Source organism: Schistocerca nitens, chromosome 4 (assembly GCF_023898315.1).
Source record: "Schistocerca nitens isolate TAMUIC-IGC-003100 chromosome 4, iqSchNite1.1, whole genome shotgun sequence".
In the NCBI taxonomy this organism is placed as follows: Eukaryota; Metazoa; Arthropoda; class Insecta; order Orthoptera; family Acrididae; genus Schistocerca; species Schistocerca nitens.
The window spans coordinates 792,957,367-792,982,811 of NC_064617.1; the positions used below are offsets into that span (position 1 = coordinate 792,957,367).

A 25,445-nucleotide genomic window follows, 5' to 3' on the forward strand; every position below is an offset into this window, starting at 1 on the left:
GCAGGCCAGTCCATTACAGGAATGTTACTGGATGTTACTGTTGTGCAACCACTCCGCCACAGGCCGTGCATTATTAACAGGCTGTCCTAACATAGGAGGGAGAGGGAAAAAAGGGGTTACTAGTCAGTCTGCGCTCCCGAGCGGCACAGCGCAGAAGGACAATTCACAGTGAAGGAATTTGATTGTTTTATTCTATCTGAGCCAACACTGGTACAGGCATTTAGTAGAAATGCTGGTGGTGATTCTCTGTAGGGGACTCGTTGTGGAGACTCTTGGACAAACAGGGTTTTGAAATAGCTGTTTATTCCAGACAGAACTAACTAATACACAGTTCTAGGGTTAGAAAAAGCATGAATAACACTGTTTCAACAGAAACCAGTGCAGAAGTCGCAGGAGTGGAGGCTGAACACAGTGGCAAAACACCAGCAGTATCTTAAGGCAACTACTTAGTTGCAAAACAAAACATACTGAATGTGACGCTGTTCAATGAGACACTCCAAGAGAGAGAGCAGACTTACGCGGAGCTGGACCGAGGCTGGAGTCGACGGATGCGGACTCGGCGCCCAGATCGTCTGAGTGAGAACTATGCCGAAATGCGGAGTCTAGGGGTTTTAAAGAGTCGCGTGGGGGCACTGTTTTTCCCACTTAAAGCCACCTAGACAATCCCGTAGGTCTCTTGCGGGTGCCTGACAATCACGGTTTAGTTAGGTCCCTATACTACTCGTAAGGCGGGGATGGTAATGAAAGTTGCACTAACTGAATTGGGTATCAACATTGTTCAGCTGAAAGCTAAACGTAAGTGTTCCGCCAAATAAGGCTCGCAACATTATTGTTATACGTCATTTAGCCCCGCCACTCGGGCTCCCCGATTAGGGACTGCTAGCTCAACAGTTTTTGGCGTTTCTGCTCTCTTTCTAATCCTTGTGAGCCTACTGACGTTGCTGTTCTCAGGGTTGGTATCAAGCTGGCTTTATACGCTACTACGTGCCTGTTGGTTTCAAAGTTCTACGGTGGCAACCTACTACAGCGTGTAGACGACATATGAAGTTACATGTTAATTCCTTGAAGAGTAATTAACCCCCTGGGACCGCGTCTGGGGGCGTCTGCATTTTCGCAAGGTTCTCCCCTTACGGTTTACTTCATGTAACAATATCTCTCCTAGTTTCGTCTGCCCTCAGCATCGTCTCTGCTTCCGCGCCTTGGAACGCCTGTCCTTATTTCTCACAGCTTCAAGATAACACTAGAGTAGCAAGGAATAATCAATATATTACAAGGTGCTCGATCGTATTGAAGGATGCAATCACCATCCCCGAATTGCTCTTCAACAGTAGGAGGCCAGAAGGTGCTTGAAACATCGATGTAGGCCTGTGCTGTGATAGTGCCACGCATTCCTCCTCCATGAAAAACACGACCACACCTTAACACCACCGCCTCCGAATTTTACTATTGGCACTACACACGCTGGCAGACGCCGTTCACCGGGAATTCACCATGCCCACACCCTGCCATCGGATCGTACACATTGTGTACCGTGATTCGTCACTCCACACAACGTTTTTTCACTGTTCAATCGTCCAATGTTTGCTCTCCTTACATCAAGCGAGACGTTTTTGGCATATACCTGCGTGATATGTGGCTTATGAGCAGCCGCTCGACCATGAAATCGAAGTTTTCTCACCTCCCGGCTAACTGTCATATACTTGCAGTGGATCCTGATGCAGTTTGGAAGTCCTGTGTGATTGTCTGGATAGATGTCTGCCTATTACACATTACGACCCTCTTTAACTGTCGGCGGTCTCTGTCAGTCAACAGATGAGGTTAGCCTGTACGTTTTTGTGCTGTACGTGTCCCTTTGCGTTTCCACTTCACTATCACATCGGAAACAGTGGATCTAGGGATGTTTAGGAGTGTGGAAATTTCGCCTACAGACGTATGACGTAAGTGACACCCAATCACTGTGAAACGTCCCCTTTTTGAAGAATTATACAAGACTATGCTTTAACTGACACACAATATTTTTTAGCGCAACGCAATCTGACTTTCAATAATCCCTACAAAAGAATGGCCCTGTCTAATATTAACCTATACGTTTCATAAATCACTTACCTCACAAAAATCTTCGTTACTTGAACTACTGCAATACAGCGAGCGCCACTACTGCCAGCTAAATAAAAGATTCAAACTAAGGAAGGCACTAACTACTGATAGGAATAGTTATCAAATGAAAGATTTTAATAGAGAACAAACACTGTATTTACCTTAATAGTCATATTATATATAGCAGTTCATGACAGTCTTACAAATTTCAAAACTCCGCCATCTCTCTCCCCACATCCACCACTGCTGGCGGCTCACCTCCAACTGCGCAACGCTACGCGCTGTTAACATCCAGCTGCCGCTGCCCAACACTACAATGGCAGACAACAATGTAAACTAGCCACAGACTGCACACAGCACAGCCAGTGATTTTCATACAGAGCGCTACGTAACGTTGCCAATAAGAAAACATAAACAGCCTACTTACAACTGGACCACGTTGGAAATCCATGAGTTCCATGGAGCGCCCCATTCTACTGTCTCACGATGTCTAATGAGGACGTTGACATGGAGTACCTGGCGGTAGGTAGCAGCACAATGCACCTAATATGAAAAACGTATGTTTTTGGGGGTGTCCAGGTACTTTTGACCACATAGTGTATACAAAACAGCACAAAAATAAGTAAACAGAAAAGCTTGCAAGAAATAAACAGAACAAATATCAAAAATATTCTCTTGACCTGCTTCTTGAATGTCTCTGTCCGCCACTGTACTCTGGTGGATGATAATTAGAACTGCGTACTTGACTGAACCCGCTTCAGACCATCTGTCACTGTGCACGCATGAGCCATTCTCCCGATACACAGGCTCCAGACATGAGCGACATAACGGCGCCACGCCTCGAGAGGATACTCTTGTTGTTTGACATAGTGGCTATGAGAACCTGAAACGAATTTTTAGAGCACCTAAATTCAATTTTTTGTATCTGCCTACTCGTCTAACATAGGGTGCCTAGGATGCTGTTTTTCTATGATTGCTGGACAACAATTCAAGCAAATCGTATTAATGGAGTTTATTACAGTACGTTAAATTGACAATACTGAACTATGTGGATTCACAAAGGTGTGTCACACGCAAATGATGACATGCAAATAATCAGTGTCCTTCGGTATGCACAATTTTAATGCAAGGAAACATTACAGTTCATAAGTCACTATTGTGGCGTTTCTATGACGGCTCGTCTTCCACTCCCCACGGCTACGGCGGAGCGGTACTTATATTCTGTTCCTTGGTGTCAGCGTACTATCGATGACGTTTGGTTTGCTGGGCGCTCAACTGCCTGGTTATCAGCGTCCCAGCGTACTATTCGGTGACGTCGTCTCACAGCCCCCTCTGCTCTTCCGTTCTTCATATTCGTACCGGCGCTTGTCGTTACACTGGAACATTCCTCTCCCCCAAAGCAACGGACGTTCGTCGTGTAGGGTGCGCGACGACGGCGGAGGAGGCAGGAGCGTGGACGCTTCGCTGGACCAGAAGCTGTTGCTGAAGGGGACGTCAAGCATCTTGACCTACCCTCCCCCCCTCCTCCCCATCCAGCCTTCGCTCTGGCGGAAACGTCCCCCGGAAAACTGACCAGAAGGGAACGCGTCCACTATAGGAGGTCAATAACCAGATATAGAAGGCATCGACTGCTAAGTGTGGGCGGGTCCAGTTCCATTTGTAGGACGAGAGGAGGAGGACGAGGCGAAGGCTCCGTCTTCATGAGGTCGTTCCGCGGTGTCGTGGTGAGACCCTCTGGCAGTGTTGTGGCCGCGGTGTTCTCGGGATCCATGAATCTGGGGAAGAGACACAGAAGGATCACCGTGCACATGACAGTGGCGAAGTTGATTGTGATGTCGGCGCTGCAGTCCGTCTGGACCTGAAATGAGATACATGCAAGCGCCAAGTAGACAGACGATCTGACCTCGCACCCACCATCTGCTGCCGCTGAAAACCCTGTAAAACAGAATATCATGGGGCGCCTGATCCTGAGGAGAGTGGAGCAGGTGGAGCACTGTCTGATGGTGGGGCCCGTGGAGCAGTTCCACCGGCGATGGTCCATATCGTGGGTGCTAACGATGGGAGGCGAGACACAGTTGCAACGGTTCATCACTGGTGTGTGTGGAGCGAAGTTTGACCATCTGCTGCTTTAAGGTTCGATTCTGACAAAACATTCCGCTTCGCCGTTTGACTGTGGATGGAACGGTGCACTAGTTAGATGCCGTATTCCATTGCTTTCACAGAATGTTTCAAATTCGTTTGACGTGAACTGAACGCCGTTGTCTGACACTATGACTGCAGTTAACCTTCGCGGAAAAAGAAAAGGACAACACCTGAATTGCGCTACGTAACAATGTTGAGTTCACTGGCACAGCAAAAGGAAACTTGCTGTACGAGTCAACCACAATCAACCTACGAGTATTCAAAATAGGTCCCAAAAAAGTCTATGTGCACACGTTGCCATAGTGATTGCGACTTAGGCCAAGCAGAGAATTTTTGTGGAAGAGCGGAATGATTTTCCGCATATGCGTGACACTGTGACGTCATCTGTTCCATTTGGGTGTCCAACCCTGCCAAGTACAGTGTTGACGCGCTAACTGTTTCGTACTAACAATCCTGCATTGTCCTTGGTGAAGTACAGCAACATTTCTTTTTGCAAAGCTTTAGGGATCAACACACGTGACTGTCCCTGTCATTCTGTACAAGAATCACACCTCTCTGTATAGCGAGGCTGCACCGACGTGCAACGTATCGGCGCACAACAGAGCTCTTTATGCTATGCCAGGAACGAGCCAACATGAACAAATGTATGTTAGCAAAATGTTCGAATCTGAATCAGCTTCCGTGGCCTATGCAACTTTCCTATAGTTCAGCGGAAAAGATAGAAGCAATTCAGAATCCTGAGCATCGATGTGGCAACAAGATGCAGCTGAAGCGTCAATGTCTGAATCAAGGCCAAACGGAAGACGTGAAAGTGCGTAAGCATTACCATGTTGAGCTGTCGGACGATACACAATCTCGTATTGGTATTGCGACAACAACAAAGCCCATATTTGCAAGCTTTGGGCAGTTCGAGCAGGAACCGGTTTCGTCGGATGAAAAAAGGACTGTAAAGACTTGTGATCTGTTACTAAGTAGAATTTTCTGCCGTACAAATAGTGGTGGAATTTGGCGACACCATACACAATAGCCAAAGCCTCTTTCTCAATTTGTGAATAGTGGCAATGAACTTTGGACAACACTTTTGATGCGAAAGCGATAGGCCTGTCTTTTTCACCAATTCTGTGCGAAAGCACTGCACTGATCCCATAAGAGGAAGCGTCAACTTGCAACACAACTGGTTTGTCAGGATCAAACTGAACTGAGCATCGATAACTGAGCAATTCATCTCTAAGCTTTTGAAAACCTACTTGGTTCTCACCCATCGAAACAAAGAGGACATTCTTGCGACGCAAGCAATGCAGTGGAGCTGCGGTTTGCGCAGCATTCGGTTTTAGTATAGGCGCAATAGCTCCGCTATCTTGCAATTCTTTAAGTTCAGCAGCGACTTTGTGCCATAATGCAATGGGAACAGTTCTGACCTGGAAAAATTTCTGCTGAACATTGCCTTTCGGAGTAATATGTGCAACAAAATTGTTAACCTTGGCTATACCTTCAGAAAAGAGTTCCGGGAATTCTTTCAGCAAGCTAGCTACACTCTCTTTGGCATGGAACGCAGGCACTGACAACAACTTGTGCTGAATGTTAAAGCCAAACAAATCAAATGAATCAAGATCAAATATGTTCTCACAATCGCGTGATTGTAGCACCGTAGAAGTCACTCTTCGTGTATGCGTGTGGTACATGACAGGCGAAGTACATTTTTTGAGAACGGGAATGTATTGTCCATTATAAGCCATCAGGTGTGTGCTAGTTATAGACAGGTGTGGGAAGCCTAACATTTCACATGTGTGACGATTCAGCAATGTAACAGAGGCACCTGCGTCCAACTGAAATTTCACATGTTTCCCACAAGGAAGCAAATGAACAAAAAGTTTGTTGGACTGGCGTAGGATTAAAGAAACTGCTCGCCTGCTGGTTTTGCTAATGCCTGTTGCACACTTTGAATATACTGCTTTAATGACATGGACCTTGTGAATAGATTTTCGTGAGTGGGCTGAATTCTTAAATTCGTAGGATTAAAGAAACTGCTCGATTTTCGTGAGTGGGCTGAATTCTTAAATTCGTAGGATTAAAGAAACTGCTCGCCTGCTGGTTTTGCTAATGCCTGTTGCACACTTTGAATATACTGCTTTAATGACATGGACCTTGTGAATAGATTTTCGTGAGTGGGCTGAATTCTTAAATTCGTTCCATTGCAAACATACGGATTGTGCATCTCCTTTCTTGCCACAAATGTAACACTGGAATTATCAGGAGGGGCAGTCTTGCTGTTGTTGTTGTTGTTGTGGTCTTCAGTCCTGAGACTGGTTTGATGCAGCTCTCCATGCTACTCCATACAGTAAAGCTGCATGCCCTCGGGAAAAATTACGTCCGTAGTTTCCCCTTGCTTTCAGCCGTTCGCAGTACCAGCACAGCAAGGCCGTTTTGGTTATTATTACAAGGCCAGATCAGTCAGTCATCCAGACTGTTGCCCTTGCAACTACTGAAAAGGCTGCTGCCCCCCTTCAGGAACCACACGTTTGTCTGGCCTCTCAACAGATACCCCTCCGTTGTGGTTGTACCTACGGTACGGCTATCTGTATCGCTGAGGCACGCAAGCCTCCCCACCAACGGCAAGGTCCAATTCTGTACACCCGTGTAGCGGCCCATTTAGCAAGCTGCTTACATGGTGTGCAGAGTTGTTTATGTGGCGTGGCGAGCGCAACCTGCCACTGCCAAATGGGCCAGTTGCAAAAAAAGGACTCAACCTGACAAATCGCTGGCTGCTCAGATTTATTGGCTGACAGGGCACCTGAATCATACTGATCTAGTATTTGCACTACTTGATAAAATGATGGATCAGACTGTTTCAAAATATGTTCTCTGAATTTGACATCAGTTACATTGTACACAATCGTATCACGCAACACAATATCAGTATAAAGCGCCACAAGCACATTTGAATTTGCATTTCCTTGTCATATCCTGCAAATCTGTTACCCACTCGCAATAAGTTTGTTCTGACCGTTTTTTATAATTAAAGAACTCATGCCCAGCTGCTATCATTTTCACTTGTTGGTCATAATAGTTAGTTAGCGAATCTACAATCTGATCATACGAGATTTCACTTGGAGTGGCGTTAGCGAACAGTTTTTTGTAGGAGCCTAAACACTGCACTGCCTGCTGTGGACAATATATAGGGAAGTTTCACAGTACCTGGTACATTGTGAGCAATTATGTTGGCTTCAAACAGTTGTTCATCAGCGAGGATATTTGCTGGCTCTGAAACTGAAATATCTGTATTAGCTGTGTTGCATCTAAAGCTGGTAGTTGTGGCGCCTGAGCAGGGGTTGGGATAGATGGAGTGGGCATGTTGGAAGAGACAAATGCAAGAAACAGACAAGGCATGCAAGAAAAATAAATACAAAAGCAAAGAAAATTTCTGCAATGCCCACATGAAAACACTGATTAGCAAAAATGCGATAAGAGACTGTCAAAGTATGTAAATACCCCTGCAAAGAAGAGACAGGAGAGAATTAAGGCGCCAGCAAAACGCAAAAGAAAATCCCGTGGCTGTGGGGCATGGGGTTTTTCTTTGAATCCTTGTTGCCAACTTTGTATCTGCCACTCGTCTAACACACAGTGCCTAAGATGCTGATTCTCTTGGATCGCTACAAAACAACTCAAGCAAATCGTATTAATGGAGTTTATTACAGAAAGTTAAATTATCAATACTTAACTTTGCATATTCACAAATGTGTGTCACAAGTAAATGGCGACAGGCAAATAATCAATGCCCTTCGGTATACACAATTTCAATGCAAGCAAAACAATACAGTTCATAAGTCACTGAGTAGCGTTTATATGATGGCTCGTCTACCACTCCCTGCGGCTACGGCGGCGCGGCGCTTATATTCTGTTCATGTAGATGCTGCTCCTACCTTGGTGTCAGCGTACTATTGGCTGACGTCGTCTCACAGCACTCTTTGCTCTTCCGTTATTCATCGTCATGTCGGCACCTGTCTTTACACCAGAACACAATTCCAACCCGAATATTTATCTCACGGTGAAAGTGGAAAAGGATGACTGTTGTCCATTCCATTAAGGTCTCACATGGAATGTGTTTGACTGAATGTGCCCCTTCTAGAATTCTATTTTCCTTTTAAACGTCTTCCCATCAAATCAGGAAGAAGTTGTTTCTCACATTGCACTGTCTAATTCTGGGCGACTTGCGGTTAAGTCCACTTAATTTGCGAGCTCTGCATCCCTTCCAGATGCCCAAATTTTCCAGTACATTCCCATGGTGTCGAACATGATGGTCCTAATTTTTTCCTGCATTCTTTCCTTCATAAATGCAACAACAGCGAGCTTTTAATCGGTGTACTATGCAATAATATGTCTGATCTCCACATTCTTCGTTCTGTTTTATTGAAAACTGTTGAAAATAACAGTGTGCTACTTCTTAAATTTTGCTATTCGTACCACGAATTTCTCCATGTGCTGTGCACCTAAAAATGAAGCACAAAGTGCTTCTTGATCTACTGAAGAATGAATCCCATCAATCGTAATTTTTTTTTCTCTTTCATTGTCAGCAAGATATTTAAATTATTTCTGGGTTGTATTGTAATATCGTTTCATAGCAAATTTGCAGTACCAATCTCTTATGCGACTGAATAATGGATATTGAGAATTCTCACCCTTCTCTTCTGTCATTCGCGTTCATTTTTAAAGGCTCTTTTCGTGCAGTCATCCACTGACCTGTGAACATCTTTCGTACCACAAACAAGTAGCAAAGGCTAAACAGGGCTGACACCACGATTCTGCCGTACTGAAGAGACTTGTGTCTATCTAAAAGTATCTATTATTTACCGTTATACTTTTTAAGGCATTATAAAAAAGACTTAATGTAGATTTGCGATTCAGCACTTACGGATAAAGCTAAACGTTATCGTATAAATATTACAACACTAAAAGATAAAATTATAACATTCCAATATTCGTAAGAGATGCAGACAATCGACATACTCTATTCTGAAAAACACTAAGAGCCCTCGTAACGTTTTTCTCCCTTTGTGCATCTAATATGAGATTACTCCGAAGATGCTATTCACTGGACTCATTCCTCTCCCAATCTGCCATTATTGTACGTATTTGTTAATCAGATATTAAATTCACTCTCAGTTTCATCGTGCTGAAACTGAAATGGTTCGAAGGGGCAGTTTTTCTTTGGCATTTTGAAACTTTTTTTATCAACACTTATTTTCATTTCAATTTCCATTCTTAAAAGAGCAAGCTTTTGGGGAGTGCCTGTAAGACTTTCCGGACGTCTTGAGGAAGTTTTCCTTCGTTCTGGCTTTAGGAAACGGACGCACCACCTCAGGTGAAAAAGTTGCAACCTCGCACGCTTTCGGGGGCCTTGCTCTTGTAGTCCAGGGTTCTCTCAATCTATCGTCGGGGCCACTTTGGCTCTTTTATGTGTTTGGTACGTCCGAACTTATCTTAGCGCGGAACCCGACAGTTGAAAAATATAATCATTAAACGAGAAAATTACCAATTTCAGAGACTCCTTACAAAATATTACTTGCTGTTTCTACTTGAGGCACAGTAATAGCAAGAATGTTTGATGTAATCTGCAAGTTCTGTTTTCTGCTCGGCACTGGATATATGGTTATGCGGATTGTCGTCTGCTTTCCGAATATAATTCATTTGTCATTTTCTGGCAAATCCTTTACAGTGACACATGACTTATACCAAATCCTCTCGCCAAACTCCTCACTGATTTTCTGGAATTTAAATCTACCGCTGCAGTAATTCCAAGCTTCTTGTGGAATCTGCATAATATTTGTCAACTTACGTTATTCAAACAAGGTAACTATTCAGCCAGGTGCACAAAAATAATTTGTGTTCACTGGAAATGAATTGTAACGTTTTATAAGTGTCCCCATGTACACTGTTACAAATGAGCGCTTGCCGCCGTATTAACTTTGAACAGGTCCATTCGTACGAAAAAATACATAATTAAATCCTATACGAAACTAAAATGTAATATCTGACATATATTTATGTATTGGGTAAAACAAATTCATTTACCCAGAAATCTACAGAAAGAAATATTTCAAAGTTCATTTTCACTTCGTTACGCTAAATAGAAGTCCCACTCTCCCACATGAACAAATGTCAAGTAATCATCCACGTGATGGAGGTGAACTGAAGACTAATGCCACCTCTAAGAAATTCTACATTTGCCGGTGGACCTGATGTGTTACAATGGTACTTACGGCTGCGCGTTGTCCTATACACCCTAATGAATGCACCTGCGCGTTCTCCTATATACCCTAATGAATGCGCAGAAAACATGATCTTGTGTTATCCACTTGTGATCGATTCGTCATACCGAATATCTTTTTGTTACTAGCTATCAACATGGCGTAGAGATAAGTCACAGGAGTCGCATACGGCAGATCAAGTGTTCCAGCTCACCATCTAGTTCGAGGTTCCGGTGGTTTCCACATACCGATAAAGACATACATTGGGAAGTTCCCATCGTCAAAGAGACGGCTGATTTTGCTCCCTATCCTTTCCTAATCAGAGTCTCATCGTCCTTTCGTGAAACACAAGTTTCCACGTGCGTCCAGCATGCTGGTGTAACTTGGGTCAGCAACTTCTGTTAATCGATAGAACGAAAAGCCAGTCCAAGTTTCAAATATTTCAGTTTTCATTCGATAACTAGATCCATTTTCAAATCAACATAACACAGTCGAGAATGGTATTTCAGAAGATTTCAACAAAATGTGTCACGTACATTCAGGTGTATTGTATATTCACAGTGCATACAGGTAACTCAATTATATTTATACACTGTGCATGTACATTACACATTTTGTTGACATCTTCGAAAATATCATTTTCGACTTTGTTATGTTGATTTGAAAGTGGGTCTCGGACAGAAATTAGTCATCGAATGATAAATAAAATATTTGCAACTTGGACTGCTTTTCGTTCTATTGACTTACGTTTCTCCCTGCTTTTTATTACCAGAGGACGTTAGTTACACGGAAATTCTCTGTATCAAGTGCTTATATGCCACTTCATTGATGCTTGTTAACTAAGCAGTAAAATATCTTACATCACTGGATGAAAAATTCGTCATCTCCTTAAAATATCACACTGGTCTCTTTAGAGCGCTGATGACGTGAAAGTGCTGCCGGGCCCTAAAGTACTGAACTAACTTCTGGCACTGAAGCGCGTATGTACAAGTCTGTTGTATCGATTCATTGTATGCATTCATTGGCAAACGCGAAGGCGTAAAAGAATGGTAGAAAAGAGCTGTCTTGTTTGCATGTCCCATTGACCAATCCGTAACTTTTTTGAAGCGAGGGAGTGGCGGGGTTTATCGGCATCAACCATTTTTGGATTGGATTGAAGCGGTCTACCACGAATTTCTCTCTTGTGCCCTCTTCTTAATCTCATAGTAGCACTGGCATCAAACGTCCTCATTTTTGGTGGATATATTCCATTTCTTGCCCTCTACAGCTCCATCAAGTACCGCAGAAGTAATTCCCTAATTCTTTAACACTTATCCTATCATCCTATCTCTTCTTCTTGCCAGTGTTTTCTACATTTTGCTTTCTTTGTTGATTCTACGAAAGGCCTCTTTATTCCTTATCCTCTTTGCCCATTAATTTTCTGTATGCTTCAGTAGCACCACATTTGAAACTTGATTCTCTTCTTTTCCGGTTCACACACTGTCCATGATTCATTTCCACACAGTGCTGCGCTCCGGACGTACATTCTGAGAAATTTCTTACTCAGACTGAGGCCGGTGTTTGGTACTAACAGACTTTACTCTGCGTACCACACACTAGGAAGAGCGCTCGTGAAAGCGCTCTAACCGGTAGAGATCGGAGACGAGTGTTACGCCTTGTCATTGTCAATCGATTTCCAACCCGGCAGGAACTGCTGCTGTCAGTGAACGCTGTTCCATTTAAACCAGTTTCCGAGTGACTATTGCTAAGCAATATGCTTGCAACACACATCTGGAATGTGGGCCTTTGAGAAAGGTCATTACTTAAAGTAGAACGCTAAGCCGCTGGACTTCAGTGTGACAAACAATGAAAAAACTGGACAGTAGGTGACTAGAGCCGTGTAGTGATATCCGACAAGTTGCAGTTTTGCCTCGTTTCAAATAATGTATAATGTAAGTCGTCGAGTGAGCTAACATCTCAATGAAGTGTTTAACCCGCTGTGAGTGGACGGTATTGTTCCGTTGTGCTATGGTTCTGTCAAGTTTTGGGAACGTAATTCACTCTATGACTTGGACACACTCATTCAAGTTATCGTGAACATAAATCAGGCTGAAACTTCCTGGCAGATTAAAACCGTGTGCCGGACCGAGACTCGAACTCGGGACCTTTGCCTTTCGCGGGCAATTGCTCTACCCAAGCACGACTTACGCCCCGTCATCACAGCTTTACATCCACCAGAGCCTCGTCTCTCACCTTCCAAATTTCACAGAAGCTCTCCTGCGAACCATGCAGAACTAGCACTCCTGGAAGAAAGGGTATTGCGGAGACATGGCTTAGCCACAGCCTGTGGGATGTTTCCAGAATGAGATTTTAATTCTGCAGTGGAGTGTGCGCTGATATGAAACTTCCTGGCAGATTAAAACTGTGTGCCGGACTAAGACACCAACTCGGGACCTTTGCCCTTCTCGGGCAATTGTTCTGCCATCCGAGCTACCCAAGCACGACACACGTCCCGTCCTCACAGCTTTACTTCCACCAGTTCTCCGGTAGCTCAGATCTTAGTGCAATTGCACTCGAGAGGTAAAGATCCCGAGTTCGAGTCTTGGTCCAACACACAGTTTTAATCTGCCAGGAAGTTTCATATTAGCGCACACTCCGCTGCAAAGTGAAAATCTCATACTGAATGAATCAGCTGATTATTTCAACATTCTCGGTGACGAAGTGCTGCTTTTTCTAGTACAACCGCATGATGAGTAGGCTGTGGACACACCCGTGTTGCAAGATAGCAGCAGTGTTCATATGGCTACAAGCGTGCGTTCCTGGTTTGACGCCCACCCAGTTACTCTGTTACACTTTCGGGGCGTTCATCAGTTTTAAAATTTCTTTAGGTAAACCTTACAATAAAATTTTAGAAAATAAATGTTATCAATTATCAACAAATTAAATCACTTGAAAGGTTAGTAAGCTAATGGCAAGTAGGCCAATCCCTTTTACAGTAAGTGAACACCAAGTGCCTCGTTTCGAAAAGAGCTCCGCTTACAAAGCGGATTAACATTACGTAGTATGATCGGTTCGTACCGCTCGTACATGCTACGTTTACAGTTGTTAGTTGGCCCTTATATCAGCACTGTTTCCGAACATAATAAAAATAGCTCCTGCAAGACAACAACTGTTACGTACTTGTAATAACCATACAACGTGAATAAAATATCGTGGCCCTTAATAACGCCATAGCTTGTCGTCGTTATCTGATGTACAGCCAAGGCTTTTAATTTACGTAAATTTAATTTCCAAACCAACTGAAGAATTTAAGTACTAAAAACAAACGCAGCCCTTCAATTACTTGACGCAATTTAAAGCAAGGGCTTTAAATTACCAAAAAAAAGTACTAGAAAAGAAACTAGGCAAATTCAAGTGATAAATTAAAATATGAATAAACCGGACCTCAGTTGCTTCGTACTCCACATTCTTTAAATTTGAGGTCTTTCAGTCGTGTTACTACACGGTCACTGTGACTAAATCTATGTCTATGTACCAAAATGGCGAACTTCAAACAGGTTTGCACTAGTACGAATTTCTAGAGCAGGATAAGCGCTTAGCAGATGTAAAACTTCCACTGCGCCCTTCAGTAATATTATTTTGCAAATAAATCATATTAACAATTACATATTTGGCATAACACGAAATATTTGTCAGTGTCAAGGTTAGAGGACATGTCGCGCGATAACAATATGATGTCTGCTAGGCGGGACTCATTTGTTGTCCAGTGTGCTTATCCTCTCGTACAGTGAAATTAGGCTGCTGGGGTTATACAGTAGACGAAAAAGTGTGCCCGTCTCTAAATGTCGCTACTAGATCAGGTGTGCCCGTATCTGTTCCCATTAAAATTGTTGTAGGAGACTTGTTGGAGACGAGGAATGCAGAAAATAATTCCGGTGGTACTTAGCTCCAAAATTCCTCTCTGCCTGCTAAAGGTAGCCTCCTCAATAAGGCAGATGTGATGTTACTGTGTGAATAGCCTGTGCTTGTATGGGATGGGTTACCTCCAGATGATATTCTGGACCGTTCTTGTACAACCGTTGACGCTGCTAACACTGGTTATTTGGAACCTCTGTATTCTGTGCTCTAGCAAGTTTGCCGACTATTTATGTCTGGAGTACTATAAACCAGACCTCTTCCTTCCTGTACAGACACCAGTTACTACCTTAACAATCGTCCAACATACTGGTTTTCTAGACAATAAGCGTTGCGTCCAATGTAGGACAGATTTTCTGTGAATAGGTGAACATTCATTGTTAATGCTATGCTTCAGGCACTACATCTGCATTCAGTAAAACTCTTCCAATATACTTGAGTACTCCTCCTCCTAATTTCTTAACAGAAAGGTGTTTTTCTTCTGTAAGATGCATAAATAATTATTTAAGGACATCATTTTAGTTATCTTGGTGTCCTTATTACTGAATCAGACTTGGCCGTGGAATTGGACTATGGAGAAGTCATAAACTTGTTTCGAAATGACAGGGCAGAGAAAAACCCTTTGTTATTTAAAAAAGTCAGTCTTTTGCCCCCTGGTACCTTACAAAGGGAGTATAAGTAGCATGTATTGTTTATATTTAATTTTAATGAAAGCACAATTATAGTGTTTGCGTTTATATCCATTGTATGAGACTTTATTAAGATTTTATATTTGTAATTTTTATAAAATCACTGTTTTAAGCTTGCAGCTCTTAGTTAAGTATTACACAGACAGAGAAACAAGCCCACCAGCAAGAAAATTCTTTTTATAAACTACTCATATTTCAAGTCTTGGGGGGGGGGGGGGGGAAGAGGGGCAGCAGAGATTTTTTACCCAGAGCCATCAGAAGTCATCAATGCCGGCCTGCATGTATTAATCATATTCAAGGCGATATTTTTACACAAGGATAGTTTCCTGCCAGTTCAAAGTTTTGAATAGTGATTGTTAGTAGATTTATATTATAGTGGCATTGCAGTGAGTAATTTAATTTCCTTGACCTTTCTTGCCATTATTGCCAGCATACTTATTAAGACTTTTAGCATTTGTTTGTACCTACGCAAATCTTTCCCTTCTATCATTCCTACTTTTCTAGTATAACATTTCCTTTTTAAAGTATTTTCTCCATTTTAAATAGTGATGTTATGTAACATGGAGCTGGGTTTTGGGACTAGGTAGATAAAAGACTTTAAAAGAAGGGAAAATTTTTATTGTTTCACTGTGGCTCTTATAATTATCAATATTTTATTTATTATGTTTACTGCTATTAATTATGAAGACGGCATTGAGTTACTTCCAGATCCAACTTTTATCTGAAAACAGGAATTAATTAATTGAATAAATATGAGTAAAAGCGTTGAAATGCCAGCATTCATACAAAGCACTCATTTTCAAATCGGCTGTCGATAGTTTTCTTTGATAAACTGCTGTTTCTGAGTATTCCATGACATTTCACTAATGTACATTTAACATATAATCAAACAAGTAATTTCCACATATTCTTCAGTTTCTTGGGTAGTTTCCAGACATCGATTTGAGAGCAGCTGGCTCTCAAAAAGTTAGCGATAAGAATACCAATGTAAATAAACCTACTTGAGCTGCTACTTTCTTTTTTAAATTTACATGTCTAGTTCGGGTATGACCAAATTGACAAACAAAGCTCCATGGTGGTGGAAGCTTTTGGTACACGAAATTACAACAGAAAGTAATAACAGATAAAATAAAATGTTTATGAATCATAAAAAGGCAAGAAGCTATAAGTTTATATAAACACAGTAAACAATATAACAAGCTTAATTTTTCAAGGAATTTGTCGACAGAATAGGAGTGACCCATAAGGAAACTCTTCAGTTTTAATTTGAAAGTAAGTGAATTACTGTTAAATTTTTCAATTCTTGTGGTAATTTATTGAAAATGAATTCAGCAGAATACTGCACGCTTTTCTGCACAAGAGTCAAGAAAGCACAATCCAAATGCAGACTGCATACCTGTCTAGTATTAACTGAGACAAAGCTTCTAATTCTCTTGAATAAGGTGATATAGTTAACAAGAAAAGACATAAAAGAATATATATATTACAGGAGAATGTGAGAATACCCAGACTAAGTGGTCGACAAGAGGATTGAGGACTCGTTGCCCGAACAGCAAGTTTTTTACCCAAAAATACCCTTTGAGAACCGGAAGAGTTATCCCAACATATAATACAATGTGTCATAAGTGAATGAAAATAACGAAAATAGACTACGTTTTCACTTATTTCAGATATTTTTGTAATCGTAAAAATGGCAGCATTCAGTCTTTCAGCAAGATCCTGAATGTGGGCTTTCCATGACAGTTTACTATCTATCTGAAAACTTAGAAATATGAATTGTTCAGTTTCATTAAACTTATGCCCATTCCGTGAAATTAAAACGTCAAATTTTGTTGAACTCTATGTTACAAACTGTAAAAACTGAGTCTTAATGTGATTTAGCTTTAGTTTATTTTCTACAGGCCATGAACTTATGTCCTGGACTGCACTATTTGAAACAATGCCAATGTTGCACACAGCATCCTATATTACCAAATACCAATTACCAATATCCGAATATTATAGAATCACTGTGATACAATATAAGGTGCATCATTTATATAAACAAGGAACAGAAGTGGCTTCAGCACTGATACCTATGTCACCCACCTGTTAACCATGCCCCACGTGGACCTCACATCATAGCCATTCTCAACATTGTGTAATAGGACCTTTTGCTGTCTGTTCTAGTAAGAGGTGAACCAGTTGAGAGCTACTCCCCGTACTCAATTATGGTCCAACTTCTGGAACAACATTTTGTGATCAACAGAAGCTAATTTCTTTCTTAAGAAAGATGCCTAGCATGTTTTCTAACCCATTCAGTACTTCACAGAGAAAGGATAATATAGAATTTTCTGCCGAAAAACCACTTCTAAAACCAAACTCTACATCTGACAGCAAATTATCTTAAATGAAGTGATCAATTATCCTTACATACATATCTTTTTTAAGAACTTCATCAAACACTGATTGCACAGAAATAGGTCTAAAATTGTCTACATTATTCCTTTCTCCATTTTTTATAATATGACTTTGCTACTGAGTCTTTTAATCATTCTGGAAACTGACTATTTCTAAAGGAAAAATTACAAAATGGCTAAGGACAGGGCTAACATGTGCAGCACAGTACTTCAGTATTCTGCTAGATACTCTGTCATATCATTAAGAGTCCTTAGTCTTCAATCTTATTGGTTCAATCTCCCCCTTGTCAGAATCACAGTGAGTATTTCAAATAACGGTCCCAGAAAGGCATTTCCCAAGAGACTTATACGATTTTTATTTAATTCACCAGCTATGTTCAGAGAGTGATTGTTAAATACTGTATCTATATATCTAACATATCAGTAACAAAAACATTTTTACTATGTACTGTCTTTATATCTTTCACCTTTTGCTTACCTGATGAATTAGTTACTGTATTTGCATACCATATACACTTGGCCTTCCTCATAACATTTTAAGCGCCTTACAATACTGATTGTAATGGACTACTGTAGCTCGATTGTGACTACTTCCAACATTATAATTCCAACTTTCTTCTACATGATATACTTACCCCACTAGTCAGCCACCCAGGCCAGCTTTTACTGCTAGTGCCTTGTTTTGAACGCTCTAATAGAAAACAGCTTTCAAAGAGCATGAGAAATGTGTAAAGGAAAGAATTATACTGTATTTGTCACCTGTGTTACCATCACTATAAATATCCTGCAACTCTTGTTTCTTAACGAGGTTTAAAAACCTTTCTATTGCCATTGGATTCGCTTTCCTACATAGTTTGTAATTATATATAACATTTGTTTCAGTACTAAAACATTTTAGAGTTAAAGTTTGTGCATAATTGTCTGAAAGGCCATTTATCCATTTACTAACAGGATGCCCATGTAGTAATGAAGAATGAATAAAAATACATTCTTCATCAGATCATATGAATTTAGGAGATCTTCCAATTACTTTCTCTTGCACAGTCACATATAAAACTAATACTGAAGTCACCACATACAACTAATTTTCTGTGCTTCCTATAAAGTGAATGATCTGAAGTCAGAGGTAGGAAACCCGTAAATAACAACGATTAGAGCTTAGTTACACCAAATTCCACTGCCCCTGCACAATATTCAAATACCTACTCAGTGCAATGCTTTGATATATCTACAGACTCAAATCGAATTTTTCACGTATATGGTCATTCCCCCACTCCATAAAGAACTCCTTGTAAAAAGGCCAGCTAATTTGTATGCTTGCAAAGCAATCCTTTGAATTGTCACATTATTAAGTGGTGCCCTCATATTTCAATAATGTCAGAGTTACATCTATAAGCAATTCACTACCTTTATCTCTAATACCTCTTAAGTTTTGATGAAATATGCTAATTCCTTCACTACTTGTATATCTGACACTCTTTGAAGGTGATTTCTTTGTTAGCGAGATTTCCCTTAAACTGTGATAGCTATTAGCTGACATACATCTAAAAAGGGTGCAGCTCCAACAACAACTTTTGCAGAATTTTCCCATGAGTTTTCCCACCACTGCCCACTACACTGACACCTATAATCTTTGCCATCCATCCATTCCCAAATCTATTCAGGTGCAGGTCGTGCATAGTGAAACCTGATCTATTGGTTGACTCATCTGGCAACACTGCCCTGAAAGCCATGCCCTCCAGCATCAGTGCATTCTCAAGCCACATGTTAACATGCCTAACAGCAGCATTATGGTGAGGCCGATCATGACAGTGAAACAGTTGCACGAAGTGCAAGTTTGCAGCATCAGCTTCAGTATGTATCTTTTCCAGGTCACCTTCAACATCATACTCTCAGTCCCTGTTCAGACTACTCCCAGCTCCACCCACAATCACTACCTGTTCCTCTTTCTAAAATTCCTACATAATTCCGATAAGTTAAGTCACCTGAGCTAAACACACACTAGGCTTCACAATGCTGGTGACCTGGCACTCACTCCTCAACACTTCCTGCAACTGCTCGTCTACACCTCTGCAATGTGAACTACCTATCAACATAACCTTCTTCTTTCTCTTTGAAACTGCAACTGTCTTAGTGTCCTTAAATGCTGAAGTCTGTTACATGTTTCCTACAGGCTCCTGTCCACTAACCTCTGACATATGGTTAAATCTATTGGCGATGCGCAAAGTGCAGCTATCCCAGTATCTCCTCCTCCTGGTTGCCTTCCTACCAACTGCCCCAGCACCCTTCTCCCTCTTCATACTATCTAACTACTTCTTTACATTTTTTAACTGAACCTGAATGGCTCAGATCTTAAGCCCATGGTACTCTATTAACTTATTTCTGATACCCATTTTGCATTTCCAGGAGATGATCTCTATCTCGCTAGAGTAGCTAGAATCCCCACAGATCCTCCCCCCCTCCCCAATGAAATTACTACTCACAAACCTACGACAAAGCCCTCACTTCTCAATCAGGGTAAAATGTTAACAATTGCTGAAAAAACTAAACATCTATGTTACCTGCATTCAATTACTGCAGTAGAATGAGTTAAAGAACTAACAATTGTGATCTCGAATTTGGCTCTTTACTAAGAGAGAAACTACTTCTTTTAACACTACTGAACCACAGCTAATACCGGTACCACAAAAACTTCACACAATTTCTTGTTTAAAACCAAAAATCCAGGTGTCAACTGGAAAACTCAATGAAACTGTACACAGTGAACAGAAGTTTTTACTGATATATTTCACTAGAAACAGCGAGAAACACCGGTGGAAAACTACCGTGCATCGCTCACTAATCAGTCACTTAACTTATAGATCCACGGATGGCTGAACTCTCTATCAGAGACATACCCAGACGTTGTGACGCCGATAGTTGGAGGATCCAGTTATGAAGGCCGAGAGATCCTTGGTGTGAACATCACCTTCGCACCAGGCAACCCCGTCGTTGTCGTTGAGGGAGGTAAGTAAAAAGGAACTTCACACCAGTACTTAGTGTTACAAAACGAAGCGCCATAAATCGCTTTAAAGAATGGCTCTACTGTGGTGTAAGAGTAGAAAAAGTGCAGAGCGAGTGTTTACATATAATCGTCACATGAATAGTATTAAATTAACTTATAGTAGATTAATTATAGTTGATCTAGTCGTTTATTACGAGCACTAATTTTATTATCAAGAAATATCAGTGCATTGTAAACTAAAATGTTAACATCAGCTTTTCATACTCTGCTGGAACCCGCATTGTTTCTTCCACTAGAGTATCAGCACTTAAATACTAAGCTCATTCATTTAATGACGTCCATATTTCGGTAGTAATTCTGGATAAGCATTCGGTTTGACAGAGGAGTTTGTCTACACAAATTTGAGCCCTTTATAAGGCATTAACTAATAATTAAGAAAATGTTGCAGCAATGCAGTTGTAACCTTTTGCACTTTTCACCACGTTAGCATTACTGACGTCGTTATGGTACTTATGTTCATAACACATTATTATAAAATTATAACAGATTCTTCATACTTGTAAAGTGTTTTCAAACGTTAGACACATTTTTCCACAGTAGTTGTAGCAGTAGATTCTGTCGATATAAAGTGTAAATACATCATGTCATGATGCCACCTCTTTCTTCCTATAACGTTTGTAACACTGTAACAGAAATTGTAATAAAATGGTTTTCTGTCTTCTCATTAAAAACCCACTCTGACATGTCTTCATATTTTTGTGGAAGTTCCTTGAAATTACTCCTTCAGCGTGATTCAGTACACAATATGTTCCCACAGTTGTAGATGCCAGATATCTTTTATTTGAATTTCTTATTTTTCGTAATTTCTCTGTTTTACCATTTCTGTGGTCTTTATAGTGTATGTTAGATGAACGGCAATATCATTAACTTTACTTGTACATTTAAACAATGGAAGACCCATGATGGCATAACAAAAATATTATGAAAAGGTTAGATTGTTGCTCACCATGCAATGGAGAAGTTGAATAGCAGATAGGCACAGAAAGACTCTTAAACAAGTAAGCTTTTGGCCGAAAGACTTTCTTTCAAACTAGGCAAAATACAGATTCACATTTACGAAACACAACTGACACACAGATGATCACTGTCTCAGGTTGCCGACACCAGAGTGGCCTCAGGAGACAGAGATAGTGGTCAAGTGTGTGTGTGAGTGGCATTTTCATGAATATGTGAGAGTATGTCGTTTTATTAGGAAGAAAGCCTATTTGCCAAAAGCTTATTTGTTTAAGAATATTTTAGTTGTTCCTATCTGCGACTCAAGATCTCTGCCATATGGTGAGTAGCAGTCTATTTCTTTTTTTTTTTAATTTTATGCTTCTTGTTGAGTGGAAACAAATTGTGGAGCATATCTCCAAGGTCATGTAACGTGTCAGTACATGAAATTACAACAGAAAAGTAATAACAGGTAAAATAAAATGTTATGGACCCAAAAACAAGACAATCCATAAGTATATGTAAACGCAATCAACAATATAACACAGGAATCAGCTTAATTTTTCAAGGAATTCGTAGACAAAATAGAACCAGTGACCATTGAGGAAAGTCTTCAGTGTAAATTTCCAAGCACGTGGATTACTGCTAAGATTTTTTAATTCTTGTGGTAGTTTACTGAAAATGGATGCAGCAGTATACTGCATGCCTCTGTGTACAAGAGTCAAGAAAGTGCAATCCAAATGCAGATTGGATTTCTGCCTAGTGTTAACTGAGTAAAAGCTTCTAATTCTTGAGAATAAGATGAAATTTTAACAAAAAACGACAGTAAACAATATACCAGGTGATGAAAAAGTCAATATAAATTTGAAAACTGAATAAATCACAGAATAATGTAGATAGAGAGTTACAAATTGACACACATGCTTGGAATGACATGGGGGTTTATTTCAACCAAAAAAATAAAAACGTTCAAAAATGTCCGACAGATGGCGCTTCATCAGATCAGAATAGCAATAATTAGCATAAGAAAGTAAGACAAAGCAAAGATGATGTTCTTTACAGGAAATGCTCAATATGTTCACCATCATTCCTCAACAATAGCTGTAGTCGAGGAATAATGTTGTGAACAGCACTGTAAAGCATGTCCGGAGTTATGGTGAGGCATTGGTGTTGGATGTTGTCTTTCAGCATCCCTAGAGATGTCGGTCGATCACGATACACTTGCGACTTTAGGTAACCCCAAAGCCAATAATGGCATGGACTGAGGTCTGGGGACCTGGGAGGCCAAGTATGACGAAAGTGGCGGCTGAGCACACGATCATCACCAAACGACGCACGTAAGAGATCTTTCACGCAACTAGCAATGCTTCGTTTTTCTTTTTTTGTTCTAATAAAACCCCATGTCATTCCAAGAATGTGTGTCAATTTTTACCTCTCTATCTACATTATTCCGTGGTTTATTAAGTTTTCAAGTTTATACTGACTTTTTGATCACCCAGTATATATAGAGAGGCCAATATCAGAATACCTAATCTAATGAAGAGGGGTCGACAAGAGGTTCACCATCTTACACCACTTACTGCCCCAACCGATGTTTCTGAGCTAAAAATATCTTTTGCGACTGGGAAGGGCTACCCCAAAATAGTATAATATCATATGTATCAAGCGATTGAAAATAACTGAAGTAGACAACTTTTCGTATCGAACTATCACTTACTTCAGACATCATCCAAATAATAAAAATGCCAGCATTCAGTCTCTGAACGAGATCCTGAATGTGGGCTTTCCATGGCAGTCTATCATGACACATATAAATTTGACCTTTTTAGATTCACTAATCAAACGCCCATTCTGTGAAATTAAAACGTCAAGTTTTGCAGAATTATGTGTTAGAAACTGTAAGAACTGAGTCTTACTGTGATTCAGCATTAGTTTATTTTCTGCAGGCCAAGAACTTACATCTTGAACTGCACTATTTGAAACAGTGCCAAAGTTGCACACAACATCCTTTACTGCCAAGCAAGTATCATCAGCAAACAGGAATATTTTAGAATCACCTGTAATTCTATAGGGCGTAAAATGTATGTAAATAAGGAACAGGAGCGGCCCCAGCTCTGCTACCTGGGGCACACCCCATTTGTCCGTGCCCCACTCACACCCCGCATCATAGCCACTCTCAACACTGTCAATAATGGCCTTCTGCTGTTTGTAGTTAAAGTAAGAGGTCAACCATTTGGGAGCTACTCCCTGTATTCCATAATGGTCCAACTTCTGGAGCAATATTTTGTAATCAACACAATCAGACACCTTAGTTAAAGCAAAAAAGATGCCGAGCGTTGGAAACCTTATGTTCAATCCATCCAGTACCTCACACAGAAAAGAGAATATAGTATTCTGAATTGTCAAACCACTTCTAAAACCGAACTAAATATTTGATAGCAATTGTGTGAAGTAAAATGATGAATTATCCTTACTACACAGTCTTTTCAATAACTTTAGCAAACGCTGATGTATACAAATAGGTATCCATATCACAATGTAGTACCCTTGCTGGCTTCATCTGCTTGGGCACTGATTTCTTATTCTATTGATGCCTAAAATTTTCTGCATCTCTCATTCACTTCCAGCTTTTCCTGGTTCAGACTCTATGGTTTATCTGCATTCCCAGTAAGCTTTTTTCATTTTCTTTACGAAATTCCTACAAACTCTACAGATATTGAACACCCCCCCCCCCTCCAGCTTCCCTTTCAAACAAAGTCTTTCAAATCAACTGTATGGTTGCAGGAACAGAACTTCATCAGCAAGTTTGTTGTTGTCAGAACTAGTAAATGTAGATCAGCATCTATGCACTTATAGACACCAAAAGCAAGTAAAAGTGCTGTCACAACTGAGCTGTTGATAACTGAAATAATATTTTTCTCGGGATAATTCTGTGCTGTTTATTTTTGTAATCCTCATTCTACATTAAATTATAAATATTTGCATTTATTACTTCTGATCCCTATATTTTCTTGTATTTCTAAACACTTACACTCTAATCCAAGTAGTAGCTCATCAGTACTATTTATTTTCTCATTTGTCAATTGAATTTACCTTCGTGAATGTTCGACACTTTTCTGTAGTCCATATGGCATACTGATCTCCTTGCAAAGTGTTTAAATAGGATACCTTTCGAGGTGCCCTAGCCATACAATAAATACGTACAAAAATGACCCCACATTGGTCATGTAATGCTTCTATAACCAACCACCAAGTGCTACATATTTCAGGTATCATGTGTAATTAACTTACTACGGTATAGCGATACACTAAACATGGAAAACAAGTGATTCCACATTGTTCACGTTTTGTTCCTCTAATCAACCGCCAACTGCAGCATATTTCAAGCATTATGTCTATTTTACTGCATATTAGTTACTGGGGTAACGCCAGAGTATTTGTGAAAACAAATAATTAGAGCATGGCATGGCTAGACAACAAATGAAGATCTACAAGAACTCCAGTACACACAAAGTGCAAGAATTCCAGCACACATATAGAGAAATTCTGTTCAAATAACAGAATTGGTTGTATGGGAGCACATAGGTAATTTGAAAGTCTTGCTGTTTCCATGTTTTTACTCTTAAACAAAAAGAAGAACCCAAATTAATGTAGGCTTTCATAAAAAGTATTAAGTGGGTATGTTGAGCGCACTTGGCATATTTTTATTGCATAATCTTTTTAATTATTTAATTGAATTAGTTATATTAAATTATAATTATATTATATGACGTTTTTTATAACATAAAAAATCTTCAACTTATCATCTTATGAAAAAGTTTATACAATATAATATAATAACATCATCATTTCCTTTTGGCCTTTATCCCACTTCAACGTGGGGTCAGTCCTCTTACTACAGATTTGGCAGTGTTGGTGTCAGAGGGTGGCCAGATGCCCTTCCGGTCACCACGCTGTACCCCCTGGGACAGAAGTAGTGTAC

The 25,445-nt window shown here is 40.4% G+C and overlaps 1 protein-coding gene across 1 annotated transcript in view; it reads left to right on the plus strand.

Annotated features, from left to right (window-relative positions):
* Positions 1–25,445, plus strand: part of LOC126251773 (zinc carboxypeptidase-like) — a 173,587-nt gene that overhangs the window by 60,918 nt on the left and 87,224 nt on the right. Inside the window, exon 5 of the mRNA XM_049952396.1 lies at positions 20,328–20,472. Coding sequence (XP_049808353.1) covers positions 20,328–20,472 — 145 coding nt within the window. The remainder of the gene's footprint in view (positions 1–20,327; positions 20,473–25,445) is intronic.